Below are 22,393 nucleotides of genomic sequence, written 5' to 3' on the forward strand. Positions count from 1 at the left end.
GCATCCAAGGTTCCCCCTTCATAGCGATTTCGTCATAGTCCAACCCAATTTCCCTCCTCACGCCTCCTCGTCGCAACTGTAACCCTAACCCCAACGCCAACAGCAACCCCCAAAAATGCCTTATCTCACAGTCGCAGTTGCCCAGTCTCGCACACATGAATCCCTAACTGAAACCCTCCGCGCCCTCGAACGAACAACAGCCCTCGCCGCCCGCCGTGGTGTCCACCTCCTCCTCTTCCCGGAAGCCTATCTAGGCGGATACCCGCGGACATGCACCTTCGGCTCCGCAGTGGGAAGTCGACACCCGCGCGGCCGGGATCAATTCCTCGCGTACTTCAAGGCGGCCGTGGACTTGGGCGATACGCCGGCTGGGGCCGGGGATGAGTGGATTGGTCGCAGGCTGGAGATTGCGGAGGGGAAGCGGTTCCGGGGAGACGGGACGAGGGAGTTTCTTGAGCGCGTTGCGAGGGAGACTGGGGTTTTTATCGTGACTGGGTTGGTGGAGAGAGCTGGTGGCAGTTTGTACGGTGCTGTGATATATGTTGATCCTTTGAGAGGTGTTTTGGGGAAGAGGAGGAAGGTCATGCCGGTAGGAATCTCTCCATTTCTCCCTCTCCTGTTCGATTGTCGATCTAATTCTGGCTTTCTTAGACGGCCGCTGAACGCATCATCTGGGCTCAGGGTTCTCCTTCAACCCTCCGAGCCGTCACAACAACCCTAAACGGTATCCCACTAACCATAGCCTCCGCAATCTGCTGGGAGAACTACATGCCCCTCCTACGTCAGAGTCTGTACTCCCAGAACGTCAATATCTATCTCGCTCCTACCGCTGACGCCCGCTCTACCTGGCTTCCGCTCATGCGAACCGTCGGTATAGAAGGCCGCTGCTTCGTGCTCTCGGCGAACCAGTGCGTGCGCGGCTCCGAGCTACCGGATTGGATTACCGGTGGGAATACTGGTCGAAGCCGGAATCGAAATGCCAACCTGAATTCTCTTGCGAGCAAATCGCAGAATCCTCAAAGAAAACTGTCGGTCACTGCTGAGGGTCCGCATGAGATTGTCTGGCCACAGACTCACGGTGAGGCCCACGGTCAGGGTCAGGCGGAGTCGGAGAGTTCGTCCACACCGAGTGTTAAGCCATCCCTGGCTCCTTCGGAGTCGGTATTGGATTATGTCTGTCGTGGGGGAAGTTGTATTGTCTCGCCTCTTGGGGAGGTTCTAGCCGGTCCGCTCTGGGAAGTCTGCACGGATGACGCGCCGGATAGTAGCGATGCTGCTGTGCCTCATTCCGCTCCTGGCACGTCGGCTGCTGAGTCTAGTCCTGCCGTTGCGGCGGGTGATGGGTTGGCCATCGCGCTTATTGAGATGGACGATTGTGAGCGTGGACGGCTTGATCTTGATGTTGCTGGGAGTTATTCACGAAGTGATGCGTTTAAATTCGAAGTTGAGGGGTTGGATCTGGCACCGCCACCTTTGTAGGACGTTGATTTTGGTGGGGGTAGGGTGCATGGTTATTGATGGGAGGTGTCGAAGAGTCGAGATATGGACAGAAGGTAATGGAAAGGATATGAAGAACAGGAACAAGAGTCGGTGGATGAGCTACGAAGAATGCCGCTAAGAAACATCGAATTGAAAAACTGTCTACTCACAAAAGCACAATCATAGCAGAATCACAGCTTCCAGTCGTTTTGAGGCAAGGGAAAAAAAAACATCCAAAACCTCCACCCAAACCCCAACTGCAAACTGGGCTCCGCTGAACGACGGATACGCCTGGGGATATCAAGAATATTAACAAGTCATGATCTTCGTCACCGTCCAAACATGTGGCAACTTTGGCCGTTCTCTATGTACACGCTCTACGATTTTAAATTGAGAACCCCTGTTTGCGGTTGCCAATCTAAACCAGCTACACTTTTGTAGAGCAACTTATTCCACCAGCCACACGGGTGACTTGATCAGTACCGTTGCTGGGCCTTTGCCACGCACTTCAACCGCCAAGAACGATGCGAACCGGATACGTGGGCTGCTCGGAGCTAGCTCTGCAGGATCGCTCTTGTCTTCGGCTGGTCCAGGCGCCTGCGCCGGACGACTGATCTCGGTCGAGGCATGCTTGCGGCCTATCAACCCGCCAAAGATGGACTTCTTCGAGGGCTTTTTCTGGGCCGGGGAAGCACTCTCCATACCTCCAGCGGTTGAGCCGGATGGGCCATCTCCCTCTGCCGCGGCAGGCTCCTCAAAATGGTCTTGGTCCGAGGGTGGTGGGGGTGGGTGGCTCAGTGCAGGTAGTTGGCCTTCGACCTTCATATATTGCTCGACGAGGGAGACGCCCGGTGGGAAGTAATCGACGCAGACGTCACGAGCTTCGAGGGGAATCTTCTCGATAATGTTCACTGAGTTCTCAATGATCATGCGCACGCTTGCTTCTAGCCCTGCCGACGCGATTTCATGCAGCTGGGATCCCAGAAAGGCAGCGAGTTCCACTATAAGGTGCTCGACTAGCCCAGCGCGATTTTTTTGGGCATCTGGTCCGACTAAAGAATCATTCAGTCCGTCAAAGGTCGTGCGCCGCCAATAGGAGAGTCTCGCGGAGGCATTCTCGCGGTCTTCTTCGGATGACGGTCGCTGCCGTCGCAGGTTCATTTCGATATTCTTCAGCTGCACACTAAAGGTTGAATCCAAGGATGGATGGAAATAACGCTGGAACGCTTCTTCTACTAGCCATCGGCTGATTACCGCCCGTCCGACCGCGGTCATTTCTTTCGTGCCGACCGACAATGCATCGTCGGTGACCATGCCACGAAGCCAGGAGGGAATGCTGTGCCAAAATTTGCGCACGGAAAATGCTAGATCTTTGATCGCTCCATCCAGTCGCTGGAATCGGCTGGCATATTCATTATCGTCGAGTACGGTACGCGACACCGCCATCCGTTGGTGCGCTACCGTGTTCTGGAGATGCTGAACCTGCGCATCTTTTTCAAAGTAGTATCGTTTCACCTTGGAATACTTGGCCTCTGGTCGTTGTTAGTGATCAGAAAAATGAAAATCCGAATCCAGACAAAAGCCTTACGTAGTTCATCATGTTTCTGAATTAATGCCCGCAAGTCCACTTCCCCGGAATCCTCGCGGTAAGGTGCATTGGGTCCGGGATCAGGCATCTTGGTTGACTCACTACCCTGCCGACTCCGACTCTGCTGCGGAGAACCTGCGGATTTTTGTCTGTCCAGCGGCTGAAATTGACCCTGGTTCAGTGATGCCTGCGCGGAAGACTGCATGGCGTCAGGATAAACGGATTGTAACGGAGAAAGCGGCTCGAGAGTCTGCTGGAATAGGGGCCAGGTATTCAATATAGGATCCTGGGCAAGGGGGAAGGCCTGTCCCCGATGAAGACGTTGCGCCGCGTATCGTGGTGATTCGGGGACAATATCGGTAGGCGACAGTCCGACGTACGGTTCAAGCCGAATTGGGTCGGCGGTAGACCGCTGAAGTTGAATTTCAAGCGGCTGCACAGGTTGCTGTGACCGCTCAAGGTTGCTTTGGGCGTGAGCAGGATGGGAAGGTCGGGAAGTTCGGTAAGCCTGTTGGTAGGTGAGAGATCGCGGTGTCTCAGGCGAGTTCTCCGCGTAGGAATTCCGGGGATGCGGTAGAAACTCGTCGGACTCCTTCAAGGTCTTTGAATTGAAAAGTCCAGGTGAAGTGGGTTGTGAGATGGGAAAGGAAATTGGCTTGCCCTTGACAGAGACGCTGCGCTCGACACGGCCCTTTTTGCGATACGAGTCGACAGGGGCGACAACGTTGACAGTCGGTCGATCCCGTAAGGGTTTCTGACGTTGACTTTGTGACCGATATAGAGTCTGAGGCTGCTTCTGTACAAGACCAGGAGCAGAGTATTCAAATTGTGAAAAGCGCCGGTTTGAATCCGCGTTGGGTATGTTGGGGTCCGGTGGAGCAAACGCGGGGCTAGCCAACCGTTCGGCGCTACGCATAGAATGATGACTTGTCCGATCCGAAGGCGACTTGCTTTTAAAAAGGTTTCGCATCGCTGCTTCTGATCTTAAGAAAAGAAAACAAGGGGAGAGGGAAGAGCGGAGAGGGGAGAGGAGAGAGTGGGAGAGGCTGATTGAGTGGACCTAAGGTCGACGAGCGGTGATTGGAGAGGTTATTCTATATATAGGGTGAAGGGTGAACAATGGATAGCCCTGGTGGGCTTGTACGAGCAGTATACAGAGTACAGAGTATTTGAAGATGGAAAGTGATCTGATAACAATTCAATCATAGCATATAGTATCTATTAGTATCTAATACAAAAGTAATGTCAATTAACTGTGTGACCAGGCATACGTAGACACATCCTCTCTCCAGTCTATATCAGTTTGAACCACAGGTATAGAGGAATAGACACCAATCAAAGAAAGACTTTGAAAGAATAGCTTCCATTTCCTATCCCAGACAGTCAAAGTCGAATACTTTTAGATAAACATGAGCCATATCCGAGCCTCGTCATCTACAACATACCATACTTCGGTCATCAACCGCCCCCAAATTCCCCAAGATTAAAATAGAGAAAAAAAAAAAAAACAAGGTCCGCTTTTAGTGGCGTAGCGAATCAAAGAGTCTCGGACGAAGTACTCCGTACCATTCCCCATCCCAAGAATGGTGGAATCGAAATATGTGATGGAGCCCTCTTTTTCTCAGCCCCAAATCGACGCGTCCAGGCTGAGCACAAGCACAGACACGCGTACAACGTCGAAAAAAAGGTCGAAATCTGACTATCAAGCTCTCCTCCTCACATGAAAGCAAAACTGATCCTTCCGATCTAAAAATACAACCTTGTCCAATAACCTCGCTACTTCCATGATCCGCCTGAAATCTTCTAGTGGGCTCACAAATCCGTCGTAGTCATCATAGTGAATCGGGATGATGATGTTCGGTTGGATCAACTGAATCAATGACAGACTCTGCTCCGCATCCATAGTCACCGTCAACGCTAGCGGTTCCATCAGTCTTCCTACCAAGGTAGAAGGAACGGTCATGCCGCCGAGGTGGACGAGCATCAGGTCGATTGGTTGGCCTGCGTATCGTTCGGGGATTCTCCGGAGCTCGTCGAACATGAGGGTGTCTCCGGAGATGTAGATGCGATAACCACAGGAAAAGTCTGCAGGGTTGGTGCTGCCGTGGCCTAGCTCAAGCATCCAGCCGTTGGTTGGCGGAAACTGTTGGTCTGTTAGCTTGGGATCCACCGAGTTAGGAGCATCCGGAAAGGGAAACTCCACCCACCACATTGGCTACTGTGTTGAATTTCTCTACCACTCGGTTAGAAGGCACATGCTTCCCGGGCATTCCCGCTACACGCAGTCGGGGCTGTCCTGGCCCTTCCGTACCTTGAATGCTGACATTGATCTGCTCAAATGGATTGAGCACGGATACGGATGTAAACGGGTCCTGTTGCTTAGAAGTGAGATGCTTCTCTGCATGTGGTGTAGTGATAATAGGTAGATCACGTCTCAAGGAAGCCTCGACCCTGTCATCAAAGTGGTCCCTGGCAGGATCAATCTTAGTGATCCGCTCGATAACCTTGAGCCTCTGAGACCTACTCGTGATAATGGGAGAGAAGGACCAGATCAATCCGAGGGAGGTCATGCAGGTCGATAGCTGGGTCGGTGAGGCGCTCACTTGGCCCGCCTGGACCGAGGTGGACAGGGTCGCCTGTATGGAGGAAGTTGGGCTAACACAGTCAGTCTGGGAGAATTAGAGTCCCCATCAAAAGCTGACATCAGTCAAAATCCGTACTCCACTCCATTCTCTGCTTGAATCAGTATACGCGGATAAATCTCTACAACATAGATGTGAACAGACATGATTGTTGTGGCTGTTCCCACAAAGAACAGGGCTGCGTTCTCCTCGCCGGGGTTGAAAGGATGAAGCTTCGTCACCTTAGCTGAAGGAAGTTCAGCCGGGGTCGTAGTCAGCAGTGGAAGGTCTCGGTTTGGAGGCGTGTTCCTGCTCGGGTCAACTGAAATAGTCTTCATGATATAGAGGGGATCAAATGGTAGTCCAACCTTGGAAGTGTTGCAGGGAGTTACTCTTATACAAGTCTACGTCTACATGACATCACAAGATTAAATGCGCTTCAAGTTTTCAGGGCATTGAACTGGTTCGCAGAGGACAATGTTAGGGGTCATGCTAGAAAGCGATCGCACAATTGAAAACATGATTCAATAGCAGGATCTGATCCACTTTGAAAACTCCGCCGTAAGACCTTGGAAAATTCGCTGAAATCCCAGGAGTAAGCCAAGGTCATTGGAGTGCAATTTTGAAGATTACGCAGTGGTCTAACGCCAGGTGCAGATAGATGTTGGGAGAGAGTAGGAGCAAGACTGATACATTATTTACCGCAAGCGATCTCCCGCGAATCAGCGTGTGAGGTTGTCCCTCAGGTTCATCGATGTGGTCATTTCAATTTCATGTTCCACATGTGGCAGCTAGATATCAACCCAAGGGGTTGGATCCTGTCACAGGAACACAAGACTCTGCATGTGTGGCACCGGCATAATTCATCAAGATTTCTCGATCCAGGCCAAACCCATTTGCACATATTCTGAAGATAAACAGTAGACGTGTGGAACAACATGGAGAAATTAACAAACGCCATGTGTCTTGCCATCCTTGCCCTGCAGCGAGTGTTTCTCGCCCATGTAGTGATGGTGAACCCGCGAGTGGTGCCGAGGGTGGTTGCGGTGGTTCTGCATGTGCCTGTAGAGTTGTTAGTATGAAATTTGAAACATTTAGGACAGAAGAGACATACGTCTTGTACTTGGCAATCATGGACTTGTCCATGGCATCCAAGGTCTCGATAGCAAGCTTGAAGTCCTGGATCAAGCTGTCGCATCGGTTCATGCTGAAGTCTTCACGGATGACAACCCGCATCATCTTCAGCTTCTCGCTGTTGGGCGCCATAGTGTAGGCAGGCACAATCCAGCCGCGCTCGCGAAGCTGGTGGGCCACGGCGAATTCATCATAGACACGACTCTCGTTTGTAGGAAGGCGCCAGGCTACCAGAGGCAGGCCCCGGCCATGCGTCTCACTCAGGATGACCATTCCCATCTTCGCGAACTCCGCAGACATGTAGTCGCTGATGCGAGTCAGATTGGTCATGATGGCACGGTATCCGTGCTTGCCCAGGCGGATCAGCTGGTAGTACTGCCCAATGACATGAGAAGCACCCTTGGAGAAGTTCAGAGTAAAGCTGGCCTGGTCGGCTCCTAGGTAGTTGATGTTGAACACCAATTCCTGGGGCAAATACTCAGGAGAGCGCCAGATAATCCATCCGACACCGGGGTAGACCAGACCATACTTGTGACCAGAGACGTTGATGGAAACCACCTTTTCCAGGCGGAAGTCCCACTCAAGGTCAGGGGCAATGAATGGAGCGACAAAGCCACCACTAGCCGCATCAACGTGAATTGGGCAGTCAATGTTGCGCTCCACTAAGAGGTCGTTGATCGCCTTGACATCCTCGTATTCACCGGTGTAGGTGGTACCCAAGATAGCACAGATACCGATTGTGTTTTCATCCACCAAGTCCACTGCCTCTTTGGGGTCGATCACGAAACGGGTGTCGGTGCAGAAGACGTACTTTTCCTCGATGTCGAAATAACGAGCAGCCTTTTCCCAGCAGACCTGGACAGCGCTGTTCATAACAATGTTGGGGCGCGAGTAGTCCTTGCCCTCGGCCTTACGCTTGTTCTGCCATCGCTTTTTCATAGCTAGTGTTCCCAGCATGATAGCCTCGGAAGAACCAATGGTTGAAGTACCCATGGCATTCTCACTGTTGGGATCGGTGGGAGTGTTGAAGAGTCTGGCAATCATGTTCACGCATCGGTTCTGGATCTCGGCGGAGTGGGGATATTCCTCGTAATCAATGAAGTTCTTGCTGAAGGCTTCGGTCATAATATCCTCGATCTCATCTTCCATGTAGGTAGTGACGAAACTGGCGAGGTTGAGCTTGGGATTGCCGTCCAGACTCAGCTCATCCTTGATCATCCGCGCAGCAACCTGGCGGGGCATCTCTCGCTCTGGCATTTCATGCAGAGGCATATGGGCAGCGGCAAAGCGACTGCCGTAGACATTGGTATCGTAATCATTTGTGTCCGCGGCAGGAATGGAGTCAAAGTCCCGAGCAGAGGGGAGAACCTCATTGTCATTCTTAACTTTGGCGAGATGAACCATGATTGCGATTCAATGATATAAGGTAGAATGCAACGGACAACAGACAAAAAACAAAAGACCAAAAAAAAAAAAACAGTCAGGGGTTGAGGAACAGGAGGGTAGAAGTGCTCCGTAGAGAAACAATTAATACGCTTAGGTGGCCGTGCGGGGGCTTTTGATGACGCAGTGGACACACTGAGCCACTCAATCAGCCCATTCCCTTTCCTTCTACTCCGTATGGAGTACTTTGCTCCAACTTTTTCTTCCAATGCAACAATCTTTGATGTTTCTACCTGATTCAGTCCAGTTTCCCTCTTTTACTACGTGTTCACATCCACAAATTCCCCCCAAAGACCCCAATTTGCCAAAGCTTGGTCAAAGCTTGGCAAAGCGAAGTGACGATCCTAATGGACCCGGTTCGCCCCTCTCATATGGAGACACTTGGAATGCGAAGAGGCCCAAGAGTCCACTCAGAGCTTGCTCTCGCGCAACGTTTCCACTTGGGCGAACTGATAGTAGAAGTCCAAGCTTTTTGGGTTCAGCAGTGTCCCCGAGGGCTTGATGATTTGTCCCGAGACAATCTGCTTCACAGGGAGCTCCACCTTTTTCAGGTTGACCGTAGTCTGTGACGATACACGTGGGTCAGTCCCGCTTTGGCAGATCTTGTTTTCCTTACAAAAGTACACACCGGAATTTCAGGTGTCTCAAACATGAACATCGGTACATGGCGGGAGCTTAGCTTTGTACGAATTGCCCTCTTCACTCGTGCAACCAGGTCTGGTGTAAACGCTACCCCTGGTCTCAAGAGCAAAAAGAGCATCACTCTCTCGTCCGTGTCCACTGGTCGTCGTTGCCCTACGCATATGGAATCAACGATCTCTTTCGAAAATTGACCCTCGAGTACCCGATAGATCTCGGCCGATCCAAACCGTACTCCTGATGGGTTGAGGACCCCGTCGGCGCGTCCGTGAAACACGATCTGTTTTGTGATTGGATGGATCGAAACGAAGTCGCCGTGTGTCCACACATCTGTATAGAATTAGCGACCTTAGTGCATAGGTTGATGAAGAAGTGGAGTTTGCCCACTATCGAATCTCCCAAAATACGCATCATGGTACTTCTTGCCTCCCTCGTCACCCCACAGCAGAGTGGGCATGTTGGGAAAAGCAGACGTGGCGACCAATTCTCCCGGAACACCTTCCTCTACGGGCACACCCTTGATTCCGTTACCGCCCTCGATTGTAGAGTCGTAAACCTCCACGGGAATTCCCAGACTGCATCCGGCACATCCGCCAACATACAGCGGGACAAGAGGGTTACCGGTTCCAAAGCATCCTGCGATGTCAGTACCGCCAGAAATGTTATTCAAGCGAGCATGGGGTGGGAACCCTTCGTCGTAGAACCACTCGAACAATTCATCTCGCAGGACCATGCCGGTGCTTGTGACAACACGTAAAGAGCTAAGGTCAACTTTTTCACGAGGTTTGATTTTAGCCTGTTGTAGCTCATGGAGCCATCTGGGTGATATTCCCAGGTGGGTCACCCTGCAATTTTTTTTTTAGGCTGGGTCTGTAAAAATGTACAATTGATGTCAACAAAAGGGCAACTTACTTCTCTTGTGCTGCAAGATCAACCAACGCAGTGATACCTGGAATAAATGGGCTTCCATCATACAGCACCACCCGCACTCCTAAGAGCAAAGTCTGCAAGGCAACCACATACATAATCCAACCAGTGGTTGTGTATTGTAAGGTGACACAATCAGGGCCTAATTCACTATGCAATCTTCCCTCCTTACTCGAGTTCAGAAGCACGCCGCCCACGGAATGGACAATACATTTCGGCTGCCCTGTCGTGCCAGACGAGTAAACTATCAAGCAAGGATCTCGGAATCCGACTCGTTCAAATTCCAGTTTCTCGTTGCCACCCGCCTTTGCGAGAAATTCCGCGAGAGTCTTGGTCCTAGGGATGGAGCTGATATCCGCCGGCCGCGTAGAGAACCGAGGTAGTGAGATGACTCCCTCAAATTCAAGACCAGAGTCCATGCCTTGAACAAGTTCCCCAATCTTCGGTCGCAAGTCAATGGTCTTGCCTCTGTAAACCGCGAAGTCGTCCATGAACAGCCAGCGAGGCTTGATCTGAAGCAGTCTTTCCAGGACACCCTTAGTACCCATGTCGGTGGAACTAGACGAGAAGATCGCACCCAGAGCCGTTGATGCCAGGAACACAAGTAGTGTGTCAATACTATTTGACGCACAGAGAGCAATGCGATCACCCCGAACAACCCCATGGGCCTTCATAGCCTGTACCAGCGCTCCAGTCCGTCGTCGAAGCTCACCCCAGGTAAGATGAACGACGTCATGCGCAGCGCCTTCTCGGACTTCGCTCACGGCGATCTTGTCGTCTTCCTTGTCTGTTCTGTCGCCAGAAATACGCGAGAAAAGCAAGTTCTCGGCGAAGTTCAGACGCACACCGGCGAACCATTCGGGTACACTGTCCATTCGAGCGGACTCATCGACTACCCTTGTGTAGGAGCCCTCGTGGATCAGTTGGAAGTATTTCCAGGAGAAGTCCCAGAATTCTGAACGGCTCTTGATTGAGTACAGGTACATATCATGAAAGGACTGAGACAAGTTAGATGACATCTTTATACAGGCCAACTTCACTCACGTCGAACTTGCGTCCAGTGGATTTTTCTAGGTCTCGCTGGAATTGACCCATCTCGGTCGACTCTGGGGCAGGATGCTGCCATAGCTTACGCGGAAGGGATATCATCTCGAAGATGGTAACGTGTGAGGAATGTCGACTTTCCCTCTTCCTCCCACCAGATTTATGCACTTCTTTCAAGGTAACCGAGGTAAGCTTTGTAATCCACATGCGGGGACCCCGCTTATAGATTCAGCCAGACCTACTGTGCACATTGAACATCTACAAACACATCTTCAACTGATCTGAGAAACTACAAGCTATGAGCCTATGCTATATTTTTAGCTCCTCTGGATTTTTGCTGTGCAGACAGATTATCTCCCGGGCTACCTTGCTGCCTGACCTGTCGATCTTCCAGTCCCTTCGGCGCAGCCTCCATCGTGACTACTACCACCAATCCTACGACTGTTTTGCCAGCCGATACCCCAACGCCTTGGTCAATCCAGAAAATCTGCTAATGATTAGTTACAGTGTCCGATCACTCTGCGTGGAACGGTGCTGGATCTCTGAATGTACCAGATCAAGGAGGGCTAAGCAGTCCAGGTGATGGGCGGTTATGGCAGCTAGTTTCTGTAAAAGACTGTGAAAATGTAACGTTATAGTAGCGCACCAGTCAAGTGCTAGTTAAAATAGAGCATTTCAATACCACTATAACGCCCAGTCTACCGTATCCATGTTTCTCTAGTAACTTTTGAACCTCTGACCTGTGCGACTTTTCACCAGCGCCCGGATTAGGAAGATCCAATCCACCACTCAACCAAAACTTGGCTCGCATCCATCCTCTTGAAACATAACCAGTATTTTCCCAATCAAGGATCCCAATAGTGCCTGCCCTCGGCATATCTTCCCCAGCCATGTTTCCAGGACCGAGATCGGCATGGATCAAGACGAATTTCAAGCAATCCATACCCATCAGTTGGCAAACTTCAGTTGTAAGACCTAGACTAGGGTAAAATCGGAATATAATCTAGTCCCTAACTTAGTAATTGACCCGGCAGGATGTCTACTACTATACTACGAATATCGCGATTCGCCTAAACTGTCTATAGTGGCTAATATCTTTCCTATGCTATTCGAAAAGTATATATACCTAGGGGAGGAGATAGGTTTTACTAGACTGCGACATCGCCCGTCCACGGTAGGCGGTAGGCTAATTAGATTTTCGAGTGCCTATCTATAACGCCCACGGTCTACAGGTATACCTAGGCCTTGACAAGTCCCGCAGCACTAGGCCTTTGGTTCGGTGCTGCAGCACCAAGGCTTGGCAGCACCAGACACTTGGTTTGGTGCTGCAGTGCTGCAGCGGGAGTGCTACAGCACTGTAAAACAGTGTAAACACGACTAACCTCGTGAGATGCATAAGTTATGTAGAAAAGCCAGTAGTTTTAGTGTCAGGGTGCGGGCTGGCAGGACGGTATGACAGGAGATGACTGGTAGGAACAGGTCGTAACAGATCAGATTCCACTTGACAGGTACAGGCAGGAGCAGGCTATCATACAAGACGTAGCTCAAAGAGCTACAACAGGATCTAGAACTGAAGTTCAGATAAACAGGTCGGAGATCACGTGTCATGATCTTCCTCTTACTAAGCATCACGGTTCGCACCGTGACACCTACTCATTTCTAACTAAGGTTAGAAAATTAATAGTAGTATTAAGTTATTATACATAAAATTAAATTACTTAAAAACATGTAGAAAAAAAATGTATAAATAATAAATATCACGAGGTTAAGAAATTCTGCTTACTAAAAAGGCCTACGGGCGCCCACAACGCCCAAGGCCTATGGGCCCTAAGGGTAGGGCCCATTTCCCGCTTATATAAGGCGTGGGTAGTGCCTACCCGCCCGTCCATGGGCGATGTCGCAGTCTATTCCATACCCTATGGTCGTATGTGTTATACTGCTGGTCGATGGGGGTTATGATTAGAGATCTGCTTGAGTTGGAGAAGAGGCATAGGCTTAGTTTCGCTGCTGGTTAGTCTACACAATTGACCTTAGAGCAGCCGTGGATAACTGTGATGATGTCTAACCAAAAGCGGTATGCCATCAGTAAACTTTCGAATCTTAGAATACCAAAGTGAAAGCCATTTTAGATAAAATACGACTGTAACCAGAATTGTGAGGCACATAAGTAGGGAGACGATCAAGTCACTGCTGGAGATAGTGTACTATACTTTGACGCCTGACAAGCGGTGTACGTCAAATAACGAGCTTAGCAACTCGAGCAACCCTGAGGCCATCAACTTCGAACAAAGAGTTATGAGATTACAAGGCGTCAGGACCATGAACAATTAACACTATGATTCTGATTCTGATATATAATTTCAACTGGTGTATCATCAAAGCCTGACAAAAGAAAGAAAAACAAAGCCTGAGGCAGCCTGAAGTACCCCGCAAGCCCCTCACCCCCAATATCCCCAACTAGCGTACAGCGCAGATCATGCTCTTACTCCCTACAGCAAGTAGTTGACTCATTTGAACTTGCGCTTCAACCAGGAGATGAAGCCACCCTTCTTCTTCTCGACCTGCTCTGCTAAGGGCTCAGATTTCTTTTGAGTCTCTTGCTGGGCCTTGCCAGCCTCCTGCTTGACAGGTTCGGCCTTGGTCTCGGGCTTGGGTTCCTCAGCCTTGGGCAAAGGCTCCTCGCCACGCTTCAGGGCAGCTTCGGGCTTTTTAACCTCAGCCTCCTTGGTGATAGCCGGGGCGGCCGGAGCAGCAGCCTTGTCACTCTTGGAAGAGAGAATGGCAGCGTTCGCGGCGGCAACCGCTATAGGAGAGGAGGCAGGCTTGCCGGTGCCGGTCTGAGCAGGGGTGCTCTTGGAGGCGGATTCGACGGGGATCTTCTCCTCAGCAACGGTAGGTACCTCGACCTTTTCGTCGGAGACCTTCTCCTCAACAGCCTTGGGTGTCTCAGCGGCCACAGCAGTCTCGACGACCTTCGCTTCAACAGCCTTGGGTGCCTCGGCGGCCACAGGAGTCTCGACGACCTTCTCTTCAACAGCCTTGGGTGCCTCGGCGGCCACAGGAGTCTCGACGTCCTTCTCTTCAACAGCCTTGGGTGCCTCGGCCTTCTCCTCAGTAATCACGGGAGTTTCGACCTTCTCCTCAGCGATCTGAGGGGTCTCGGCAAGCTTGCGTGCCTCGGCCTGAACAGGCACAGGCTCAGGGGTTGTGAACGCAGCAGTGGAAGCGGGTCCAGCACCGGCCAAAACCTCAATAGTCTTCTTGTCCTCCGCCACGCTGTGGGCGAGCGCCTCCTCGTCGGTCTTGGGCATCTTGTGGGGTTTCAAGTTCTCCTCGTTGTTGAAGATGGGCTTCTCATACGGGCGCTTGGGGTGGATAGCATCGGTCTCGACGGGGGCAGCAATAGGCGCGGGCGCAACAACAGCAGGAACTTCGGTTGATGCCGCAGTCGTGGGGCGCTCGGCCAATGTCTCGGGAATGCCGGTCGCGGCCAAGGAAGCGGGCTCCTTGGTGGTCGTCTCCGGGAGGACAGCTGCAGTTTTCCAGGTTAGTTGAAATCTATGTCGCCTTTGTGCTAACACGCGTCATACCAGTGCCGGCGGCAGCGCCACCTTCCAATTCGCCCAACTGACCGGCCTTGGAGGCCTGCGCCTTCTCCACGGCCTCCTCCACCGTACCCTTGTTCTCTGTCGCGGGTGCTTCCTCAGCCTTGACAGCCTCCTTGGTCTTGACTTCCTCGGTCTCCACCACAGCTGGGATCTCAGTTCCGGAGGCCTCGGTCGCGGGGGTGGGCTCGGCAACGGTCTCGGAAGGTTGTGTTGCAATCTCGGGCGTCTCTGTCGGCTCGACGGTCTCAATCTGGCCTTCAGTGTGGTTGGTCTCGTCCACAGTTTCGTTATCGGGTTCACTGAAGAATTAGATGGTGATATGGCATGATTTCGAAATTTTCAACTCACACCACGTCCTTGACGTTGTCTACAGCGGCAACAGCGGGCTTGCTGCCCTTCTTGTTCTTCTTTCCTCCTTTCTTGGCCATGGTTGAGAGTGAATTGATTCTGCGCTAGTCAGAAGGTGGAATATGGAGGACAGATAAGTTAACTTACAATAGTGGTGAGGTGCAGGAAGGAAGAAGTCAAGTAAGGGATGACGCGGTATGTTCTCTTCTCTAGGGTTCTTGGATCCGTGGTGAGGACAGTTCTGGAACATTAAAAGTGTCACAAATTTAATCTCTTTTTTTTTTTTTTTTTTTCCTTCGTCTTCGACTTCTTAGTTTTGTCGGCTATTATTAGATTCGAAAGATTCAAATGCATTCGATTTCCCATTCAAATTCACGGACTTGAAATCGTTACGTCTGTCTTTCTCTTTCTCTTTCTCTTTTTGCTCTACATTCCTCCGCATGCAATTTCTCTTTCATAGTTGTCTGGTCGTGTGAGCTTGGGCCAGCCCTAATGTCTGCATTGGGTAAATAGGGCTGTGCCTGCACAACTAGGGCGTTCAGGGGCAATTGATCAGGTTAATCAGGGCAATCAGGGGGCTCACGGATGATCTGGGGAAAGGCGCAAAGCCGACGTCTGCCGTTATTTTTGATTTTTTACTTTTGAGACCGGTCCTGGAGAAAGGGTCCAGGGCAAAAGAGCAATTACATCACCTCTGAAACAGGACTCTGTAAGAGACCACAAAGGACAAAACCATTGTGATCATAAAACAGAACGGTAAAACAAAAAAGGCAAAATGAGCAACATGCAAGATCCATGGCTTTGAAAGGACCTCCAATAGAGTCAGAACTGGCACCCCCACTAGGTCTACTTTGTGTACGATCTATTGCGCGACAGTGGGTTGAGGCGTTATGGCATGCATGTCCAGCATGGAACTCAAATCAGGCCAACTTGGTCTTTGATTATAAACTATGAGGTCATCAATGTAATGTCGGATACGCAAAATAAAAAAAAGTTAAAGAGGACACATCAAAAAGACAGACAGAGCTGAGATCAGTTGATCGAGAGAGGAGGGGGGGAAAAAATGAAGTGACCGACGCAGGGATCGAACCTGCAATCTCTTGATTCGTAGTCAAGCGCCTTGCCACTGGGCCAGCCGGCCTGAGGTATAAGTTTTGGCTCCAAAGTGTTTTATTAACCACTTTTCTCCCAGTGGACAGGCAAATGCGGCAAGAACGTGCCGAGTGGGGGCGGTCGGAGCCAGGCAAGATCCACTCCGATTCCGGTTTATTCCCGTCCGTTGGCAATTGTCATGACATTTCGTGACACATTTTTATTGTTCAACTTTTTGGGAATGATGTAACTATGAACCTCTCCCCGAATTTCTGGAAGCCTTCGCTGCAGTACGCCACTGGACCTCTCGGATCATGTTCTACTATACGGAGTACTACTGGGTTATCCTTGATGATCCTTAGTCTGTGACATACAATGTGAAGGGTGAAGGATCCAGTTACCACTATCTGCAAGTCCTATCTGTGTCCGGAGTAATCACTGCGATTTCTTGACCCAGACTTGACCGTTTCTCGGGTCGAGAGGTGCTCGGGGATTAAATCTGTCGAGGGTGCCGAGATCCATACACACAGTAATCCGTACTCCATCCATTGAATCTACACACTACATCGGAGAATGTCTTGATGAACGTGATGTACCAAAGCGAGCAGGGCGAATAGGATAAATGATCTATGTCTCGCACAGACAGTGGATTCCATTTGAGGAGGCCAATACCATCTTGCCCCAATATCCTCACCGGATATGGACCGGAGATGCTTCTGGGGAACGCGGACCTCCATCCCACCCTGGCTTATCTCTGTTGCCGTTGCATCCACATCAAATGTCGACTATAATTCCCACATTTCCCTCTCTCTTGTCGCCTTTTTTCTCTTGTACCTTACCTCCCTCTCTATATTTTAGTAGAATGCTCAAACTGTTACTGATTCCAACCCCCCGCTCTTCGTGCTTGCACACCCACCGCGTCCGTTCCCAATCCGGGAGTGGTATGCACTGAGGCCTTTTCCCCAGGAATTGCCCGCATTGATCTCTGAACTTCTTGAATTTGAATCTTGAATCTCTTAAAAAGTTCACAGTTCTTTTTTTTTCAGTATGACGTTCCGCGAGAAGGTCAAGCGGGTGTTCCGCTCCTCCAAAAATACTGCGAAGCCCAAGATCGAATATTACAGACGACACGAGTGTCCTCCCTCGAAGTTTCGTGGTCCATTCGATCGTGCTCACCAGAAGAGCCTAGCCGCGTGGTCCTTCCAGGGGGCGATGGTCGAACGACCTCGTTCATTTGAAGTCTCCCTGTCGCCTTTCGCCACATGTGAAGGATCCGACGGTTACTCCGGCCCATCCGAATCTGACAACTCGGTGTCCCCGGAGGATGTGGATCCAGGTACGTAGTGCCCTTATCGAAGTCCATGCAATATTTTTTTTTACGTTCTGACCCTTTTTTTTCCCCGACAGTTTCCTCCAATCCCGAGATCCCTGCTGAATCATCGCCACGCGGCCCTGGCTCCGGTTCTCAGTCCTCTACCATCGTCGACCCCTCTAGCTATAATGGCTCAATGATGACCCTCATCAACGAAGGCTCTATCTACGAGATCCCAGAAGATTCAAAGGACCCCAAGTTCTTCCTCAAGGAGTCCATTCGCTACTCATCCCCCCTCGTCCATGCTATCTCGCCCGCTCTAACTCCGTGCGTTATCTCCGCCCGGAAGCACCTTCCTTTCGCCCCCGAGGATCTCGCCCGCGCCTTGATCGCCATTCAGGTCTGCGCTTGATCTATACCTCATCTCAACCCTACTTTCTTCACCTCCAGGATCCTTTTTTTTCTATTTTTTCCAACATCCCTTCCATTCCTCAAGACTTGATGTCTTCTACTTCCTCGGCCCTTTTTTTGGTTTTGCTCCCTTACCACGGTCGGACATCATCTTCTCAATACCAGGTTGAGTATTGATGTCCGCCATCCCTGAACCTCTCAACATGGACCGAGTTACTTCCTGGCTAGATGCCGAGGACTTCCGGGCCACAATGGTCTTTCCCTTTCACATGTCATGCATTTGCATCTAAGCGTATACCCGTTATGGATTTTTATTGTTTGTTGTGTCTTTTTTTTTGTGGGGTCTGGTTTTGCTTGGATGATTTGAATCCATTCACCCCCTGGCACCGTGAGCCATTGCTTTGATCACGATATGCACGTTGCGAATGTCTCTCTTAGATGATCTAGAGAAAAAAAAATCCACTGCTGCTTCAGAGAAACTTTTTGGTTTTTGTCTCCACGGTCTCCCTCCAAATGAGTAAATTTCCAAAAGTACGCACCACCTAGATCGATTGCTCTAGATCCCAAGGGTTCCAAGTGTTCTCGAATCTCCAATCCCCCGCTCAACGCCAAGCTTTCTTCACCCGCCCGGGGCATCAAAATCTCGGTGATGGGTCGGGGTCGGGCCCCCTCACGGATTTCGACCTCGGATCTACCTGCGCTGGAAATCGACCAGGATTAGGGATATCCAGGGTAGATGAATGGTTTCTGCTCTCGGGGAATTTTATCGTGCTTGAGGACATCTAGCTTAATCAACGATGTCAGGATCACCCACAGCAATAGAGGCCGGTTCTTGATCCAGCATCACCAAACCCCATCTGGTTCATCGGATGTTGATTTCATGGCACCTTGAGGTTTCTTTATATCTTTTTGCAACCCAGAAAAAAACGGCCTCGTTCGATGTTCCGCTCCCTACGTAAGGAGGGGGTTCCCAGATTACATCATCTCGTGCCCTGCATCCCGGTGAGATTAAGTTCCTTCCGGGCAGAAATCCGCAAGGTTCCAAGAACTGGGTTAGAACGAAAAGCAGTCTGTCCTCTCATTTATACGATATTCAATTCAATGATCAGCCGTTGGACCGCAGCTCTATCGCTTGATATAATGGCCACTCCCAGGCAAGTAATCATGTCAATGAGCTCCATCATGGGGAATCCACAAGGGTTTGCGGAAATAGCCGATGTGCACGATTGAACGATCGAGGGACGAGGTTTGCTTGCTGCCTGTCCCAACCTAGATTTCATTTTTAGCTGACCGACTGAATGCTTGCCGCGGTGGAGTGATTTTTTTTTAAATCTCGGTGTATCTCTCCAGTCTTGGAGACAAAGGTAGAGACCCCTTAATTTGTGCTACAAATTCTCTGTAGTCGTTCGAGATACCGAGGTGTTCGTGCAACATCTTCGCATCCCGATCCCTATGTTGACCACAGAAATCCTACCATTTCATTTTTGGCCAACAGAAACTTCCTTCGCTTGAGTGGTTTACGGCTGAATAGCCCTGCATCAAAGAACGCCCAAGAAAAGAATCCCCCCCCCTCCCTCCCTCCCTCATTGACTACGTGGTTGAGTGCCCATTGGTTGAAGGTTATCCCAGAAGGTTTATCCTATCCGGATCGGTCTCGGTCGATCTCCATGAATTCGGTCCCTGAGCACCATAGAGTACAGAGGAATCAAGGGAAACTACTTCCGCTGAATCTGTGTGGGTACCCGCTTATCACCAATTGTATGTATGATGTATCAACGTGCTATGCCGGTGAAGGCGACACGGAATTTAAAATACCATGCGCCAACGATAAAGCTGCTGGTTGGAGCATTGTAGCTCTGTCTCATTGAGACTGGGCAATTTCCCCCATAATTTTCGAAGTACCGGTTGATAGGGGGAATTGAAGTTGAATTAAAAGATGTGAGAGAGATCCGTGAATATGGCCCATGGGATTTTCGAGAGTCGACCAAATCCTTCGAAAGACCTTACGGTAATGGAGGGAACGAGAGACTAAAATCACGTCAGGGATGAGGCCTCGGATAAGGCCTTGTCACACAGCAGAGATGGAATTCTGCCTTGAGAGGCCCCTGAGAATCAAGATGATTGGCTTGGATACCAAAAGGAGCTGGACCCCTGCTAAGTTGTACACCTCACCTGCCGAGATGGTATCTGATAATACTTTAGTGGGCCTACGATCATCATTTGAGAAATTAGTCCTGCTGTCCCCACTGCGATGGATTGCAGATAGATGGATGTCGATGATTTGAAATGACAAGTCCACTCCATGTGAAACCCAATCGTCGTCTCGTGATCGAAGTAAGATTCTAGACAAAGATCCCGATGAGCAGTAAGCTATCGAATCTGGGACTCTGAACCGTCATTGGGTGCCCTGTTCTTCTCGGCGGAGTCTTTTTACACTTTTCGATGATGGATACAGATGGAGTGGATCTTCTCTATCACTGGTACATCACAGAGACATCATTTCGCTAGAACAATAGACTTAGTGCCCTCTTCGATGAGATGGGTTTCTCGCCCCCACTGTGTAACATCACCATACAAGCCATCTCTCCCTCCCCCTCCCCCCTCCAATGCTCTCTCTACTGAAAGAACGAGGCCGGAAGAGCCAATGCGATCATCTGGTGAGCCAAGAGAGGCAATTGGACTAGATCGGACTCCCCAATTCAATGGGCTTGATGAGCTGAAGGATACATACTCCGCATCTAAGGCCGGGACATCCACACTGTACTTAATACACCTCTCGCCCACTGGAACCATGGCCTTTCTAGTGCATGGTCGGATACTTCCATTCTCAAATTGATTCTCTTTGTTTTCTATGGCTCCTTATGCTGTGTTTGCCAACTACACTGAAACATCCATCCAACTTCTACTTTCGTCCAAAGGAAAGATCACCTCATGCTTCGCTCTCTGCGCCTGTTTCTCTGCTTTTCCTCCAAATCATGTGAACCCACTGATTCCACGACGCAGGGCTCAGAAAACGTGGAAGATTCCGTTCGCGTGAGACCTGAGGATAGAACGGTTGTGCAAGCACGAGTTGCGAGTCCCGGCGAAGGGGAACTGGGCCGTGTACAGTCCAGGGTGCCTTCGACTTCTCTCGCGAGCTGCGATAGCAGCACACAAACCGAATCGACAAATGCTTCAGATGGCGAAACCAGAGCAACGACAGCATCCTGCATCCGTGGAAGCACTTCCACGACCGGGTCACCGGCCAAGCTTCTCTCCCCATCGCCATTGAACATAGTCACACCGTACATCCCTATCCTGCAAGTAGATGGCAGTCTGCGGGCCCCGCCGGTCACATTTGATGGCTACGGCTCCTATGGGGGCCGGTTCGCTCCTGAATCTATCATGGGATTCCTATACGAGCTGACATCATTCTTCGAGGCCACCGTCTCAGACCCTTCGTTCTGGGAAGAGTATGCCACATTCCAGCGTGCCCATGTCACACCACTACAGAGAGCTCAGAATTTAACCAGCCTGGCCGGAGGGGCTACCATCTGGCTAAAGCGCGAGGACAAAAATGAATACGGCAGCCATAAGATCCGCAACATCCTCGGCCAGCTCCTGCTCGCTCGCCGGATGGGCCGCTCTGAGATCGTCACAGAGTGCGCCTCGGCTAAACATGGCAAATTCACCGCTGCCATGTGCGCACGCCTGGGATTGCGTTGTGTGGTCGTCATTGGTGCAGATGATGCTAGTGCCCAGGAGCAGGATATGCGAGAGATAAAGGGGCTCGGCGCTAAGATTCTGCCGGCTCGCACCCCCTCCGGCATGGGTAGTCTACGCGCTGCTATCACAGAAGCACTGCGATATGCGGTCTGCAATCACGAATCTGCCTACTACCTCATGGGTAGCCCGGTGGGGCCCAGTCCACTGCCGACCCTGGCTCGCACGTTCCAAGCCCTTCTAGGCGAGGAGGTTGCAGCTCAAATGCGCGAGGCAGTAGGTGGCCAGCCGGATGCCCTTGTCACCGCCATTGGCAGTGGTAGCGGTGCAATCGGTCTCTTTCGACCGTTCCTTCATGACTCATCGATTCGTCTAGTTGGCGTTGAAGCCGCCAAGGCAGCTGCCCTAACAGATGGTGAGCTTGGCGTCCTGCAGGGTGCCCGCACTCTGCTCCTCCAAAACCAAGATGGCCAGATCCTTGACTCGCATTCCATTTCACCGGACATGAACTTGTCTACCGTGAGCCCTGAGATCGCTCATTGGAAAGACTCTGGCCGGATTGAAATTTCCACGGCTACCGACGCGGTTGCCCTGGACGGATTTAGAACGCTTCAGCACCGCGAGGGGTTCTTGCCTGGTCTTGACTCGAGTCACGCGGTAACCAAGGCACTCGATCTTGCTAGAGAACTTGGTCCGGGTAAGAATGTGGTTTTTTTGGTGACTGGATTTGATCATATTGGCGTACCTGGGTTGGACGTCTGAAGTGCTCGAGGGGCGAAAAAGCGAGTCATGAGAACCCCTGATTGCTTTTCGCGTTTTGTCGGGAATCCTCCAACTCGTCTCCTTCGTGGCGCCGGGTTTCGTGCTTTTACTTGTCTATATCCTAGTCTTACTGTATCATATTTGTTGTTGTCCTCTTGGTGTGAGTTAATATGCCCCAAGGCTATTATACTTGAAATTTACTTGAGATCCTTGCCTTTTTCCAAGGTTCCAAAGACTATCTCTTGTGTTAAGTGGCTTTTTTTTAACGAGCTGGTGGCTGATG

The 22,393-nt window shown here is 50.8% G+C and overlaps 8 protein-coding genes and 1 non-coding gene across 9 annotated transcripts; 3 read left to right on the top strand and 6 right to left on the bottom strand.

Annotated features, from left to right (window-relative positions):
- Positions 1-115: 115 nt before the first annotated feature.
- On the top strand, positions 116-1,479 carry Pdw03_1153 (Nitrilase; the record flags this gene model as incomplete). Its single annotated transcript, XM_014679400.1, has 2 exons — positions 116-589; positions 652-1,479. 2 exons carry the CDS (start codon positions 116-118, stop codon positions 1,477-1,479), a joined length of 1,302 nt encoding a protein of 433 aa, XP_014534886.1.
- A 447-nt stretch (positions 1,480-1,926) lies between these two features.
- On the bottom strand, positions 1,927-4,037 carry Pdw03_1154 (Serine carboxypeptidase family protein; the record flags this gene model as incomplete). Its single annotated transcript, XM_066099823.1, has 2 exons — positions 1,927-3,011; positions 3,068-4,037. The coding sequence occupies 2 exons, from the start codon at positions 4,035-4,037 to the stop codon at positions 1,927-1,929; spliced, it is 2,055 nt and encodes a 684-aa protein (XP_065957550.1).
- Positions 4,038-4,783: 746 nt separating this feature from the next.
- Pdw03_1155 (UPF0173 metal-dependent hydrolase) lies at positions 4,784-6,026 on the bottom strand (the record flags this gene model as incomplete). Its single annotated transcript, XM_066099824.1, has 7 exons — positions 4,784-4,813; positions 4,884-5,210; positions 5,275-5,300; positions 5,379-5,536; positions 5,592-5,722; positions 5,788-5,800; positions 5,854-6,026. The coding sequence occupies 7 exons, from the start codon at positions 6,024-6,026 to the stop codon at positions 4,784-4,786; spliced, it is 858 nt and encodes a 285-aa protein (XP_065957551.1).
- A 609-nt stretch (positions 6,027-6,635) lies between these two features.
- On the bottom strand, positions 6,636-8,226 carry Pdw03_1156 (Glutamate decarboxylase; the record flags this gene model as incomplete). Its single annotated transcript, XM_014679402.1, has 2 exons — positions 6,636-6,750; positions 6,803-8,226. 2 exons carry the CDS (start codon positions 8,224-8,226, stop codon positions 6,636-6,638), a joined length of 1,539 nt encoding a protein of 512 aa, XP_014534888.1.
- A 449-nt stretch (positions 8,227-8,675) lies between these two features.
- On the bottom strand, positions 8,676-10,980 carry Pdw03_1157 (Acetoacetyl-CoA synthase; the record flags this gene model as incomplete). The annotated part of the gene is made up of 5 exons (XM_066099825.1): positions 8,676-8,828; positions 8,894-9,234; positions 9,292-9,749; positions 9,817-10,829; positions 10,876-10,980. 5 exons carry the CDS (start codon positions 10,978-10,980, stop codon positions 8,676-8,678), a joined length of 2,070 nt encoding a protein of 689 aa, XP_065957552.1.
- A 2,402-nt stretch (positions 10,981-13,382) lies between these two features.
- On the bottom strand, positions 13,383-14,911 carry Pdw03_1158 (uncharacterized protein; the record flags this gene model as incomplete). Its single annotated transcript, XM_066099826.1, has 4 exons — positions 13,383-13,847; positions 13,899-14,407; positions 14,466-14,782; positions 14,832-14,911. 4 exons carry the CDS (start codon positions 14,909-14,911, stop codon positions 13,383-13,385), a joined length of 1,371 nt encoding a protein of 456 aa, XP_065957553.1.
- A 989-nt stretch (positions 14,912-15,900) lies between these two features.
- On the bottom strand, positions 15,901-15,972 carry Pdw03_tRNA139. Its single transcript has one exon. It is a non-coding gene; the product is annotated as a tRNA-Arg (tRNA).
- A 998-nt stretch (positions 15,973-16,970) lies between these two features.
- Positions 16,971-17,647, top strand: Pdw03_1159 (Peroxidase family protein; the record flags this gene model as incomplete). The annotated part of the gene is made up of 2 exons (XM_014679406.1): positions 16,971-17,259; positions 17,331-17,647. The coding sequence occupies 2 exons, from the start codon at positions 16,971-16,973 to the stop codon at positions 17,645-17,647; spliced, it is 606 nt and encodes a 201-aa protein (XP_014534892.1).
- Positions 17,648-20,577: 2,930 nt separating this feature from the next.
- Positions 20,578-22,110, top strand: Pdw03_1160 (Tryptophan synthase; the record flags this gene model as incomplete). The annotated part of the gene is made up of 1 exon (XM_014679407.1): positions 20,578-22,110. The coding sequence occupies one exon, from the start codon at positions 20,578-20,580 to the stop codon at positions 22,108-22,110; it is 1,533 nt and encodes a 510-aa protein (XP_014534893.1).
- Positions 22,111-22,393: the final 283 nt, after the last annotated feature.

Source organism: Penicillium digitatum, chromosome 4, assembly GCF_016767815.1.
Source record: "Penicillium digitatum chromosome 4, complete sequence".
Lineage (NCBI taxonomy): Eukaryota > Fungi > Ascomycota > Eurotiomycetes > Eurotiales > Aspergillaceae > Penicillium > Penicillium digitatum.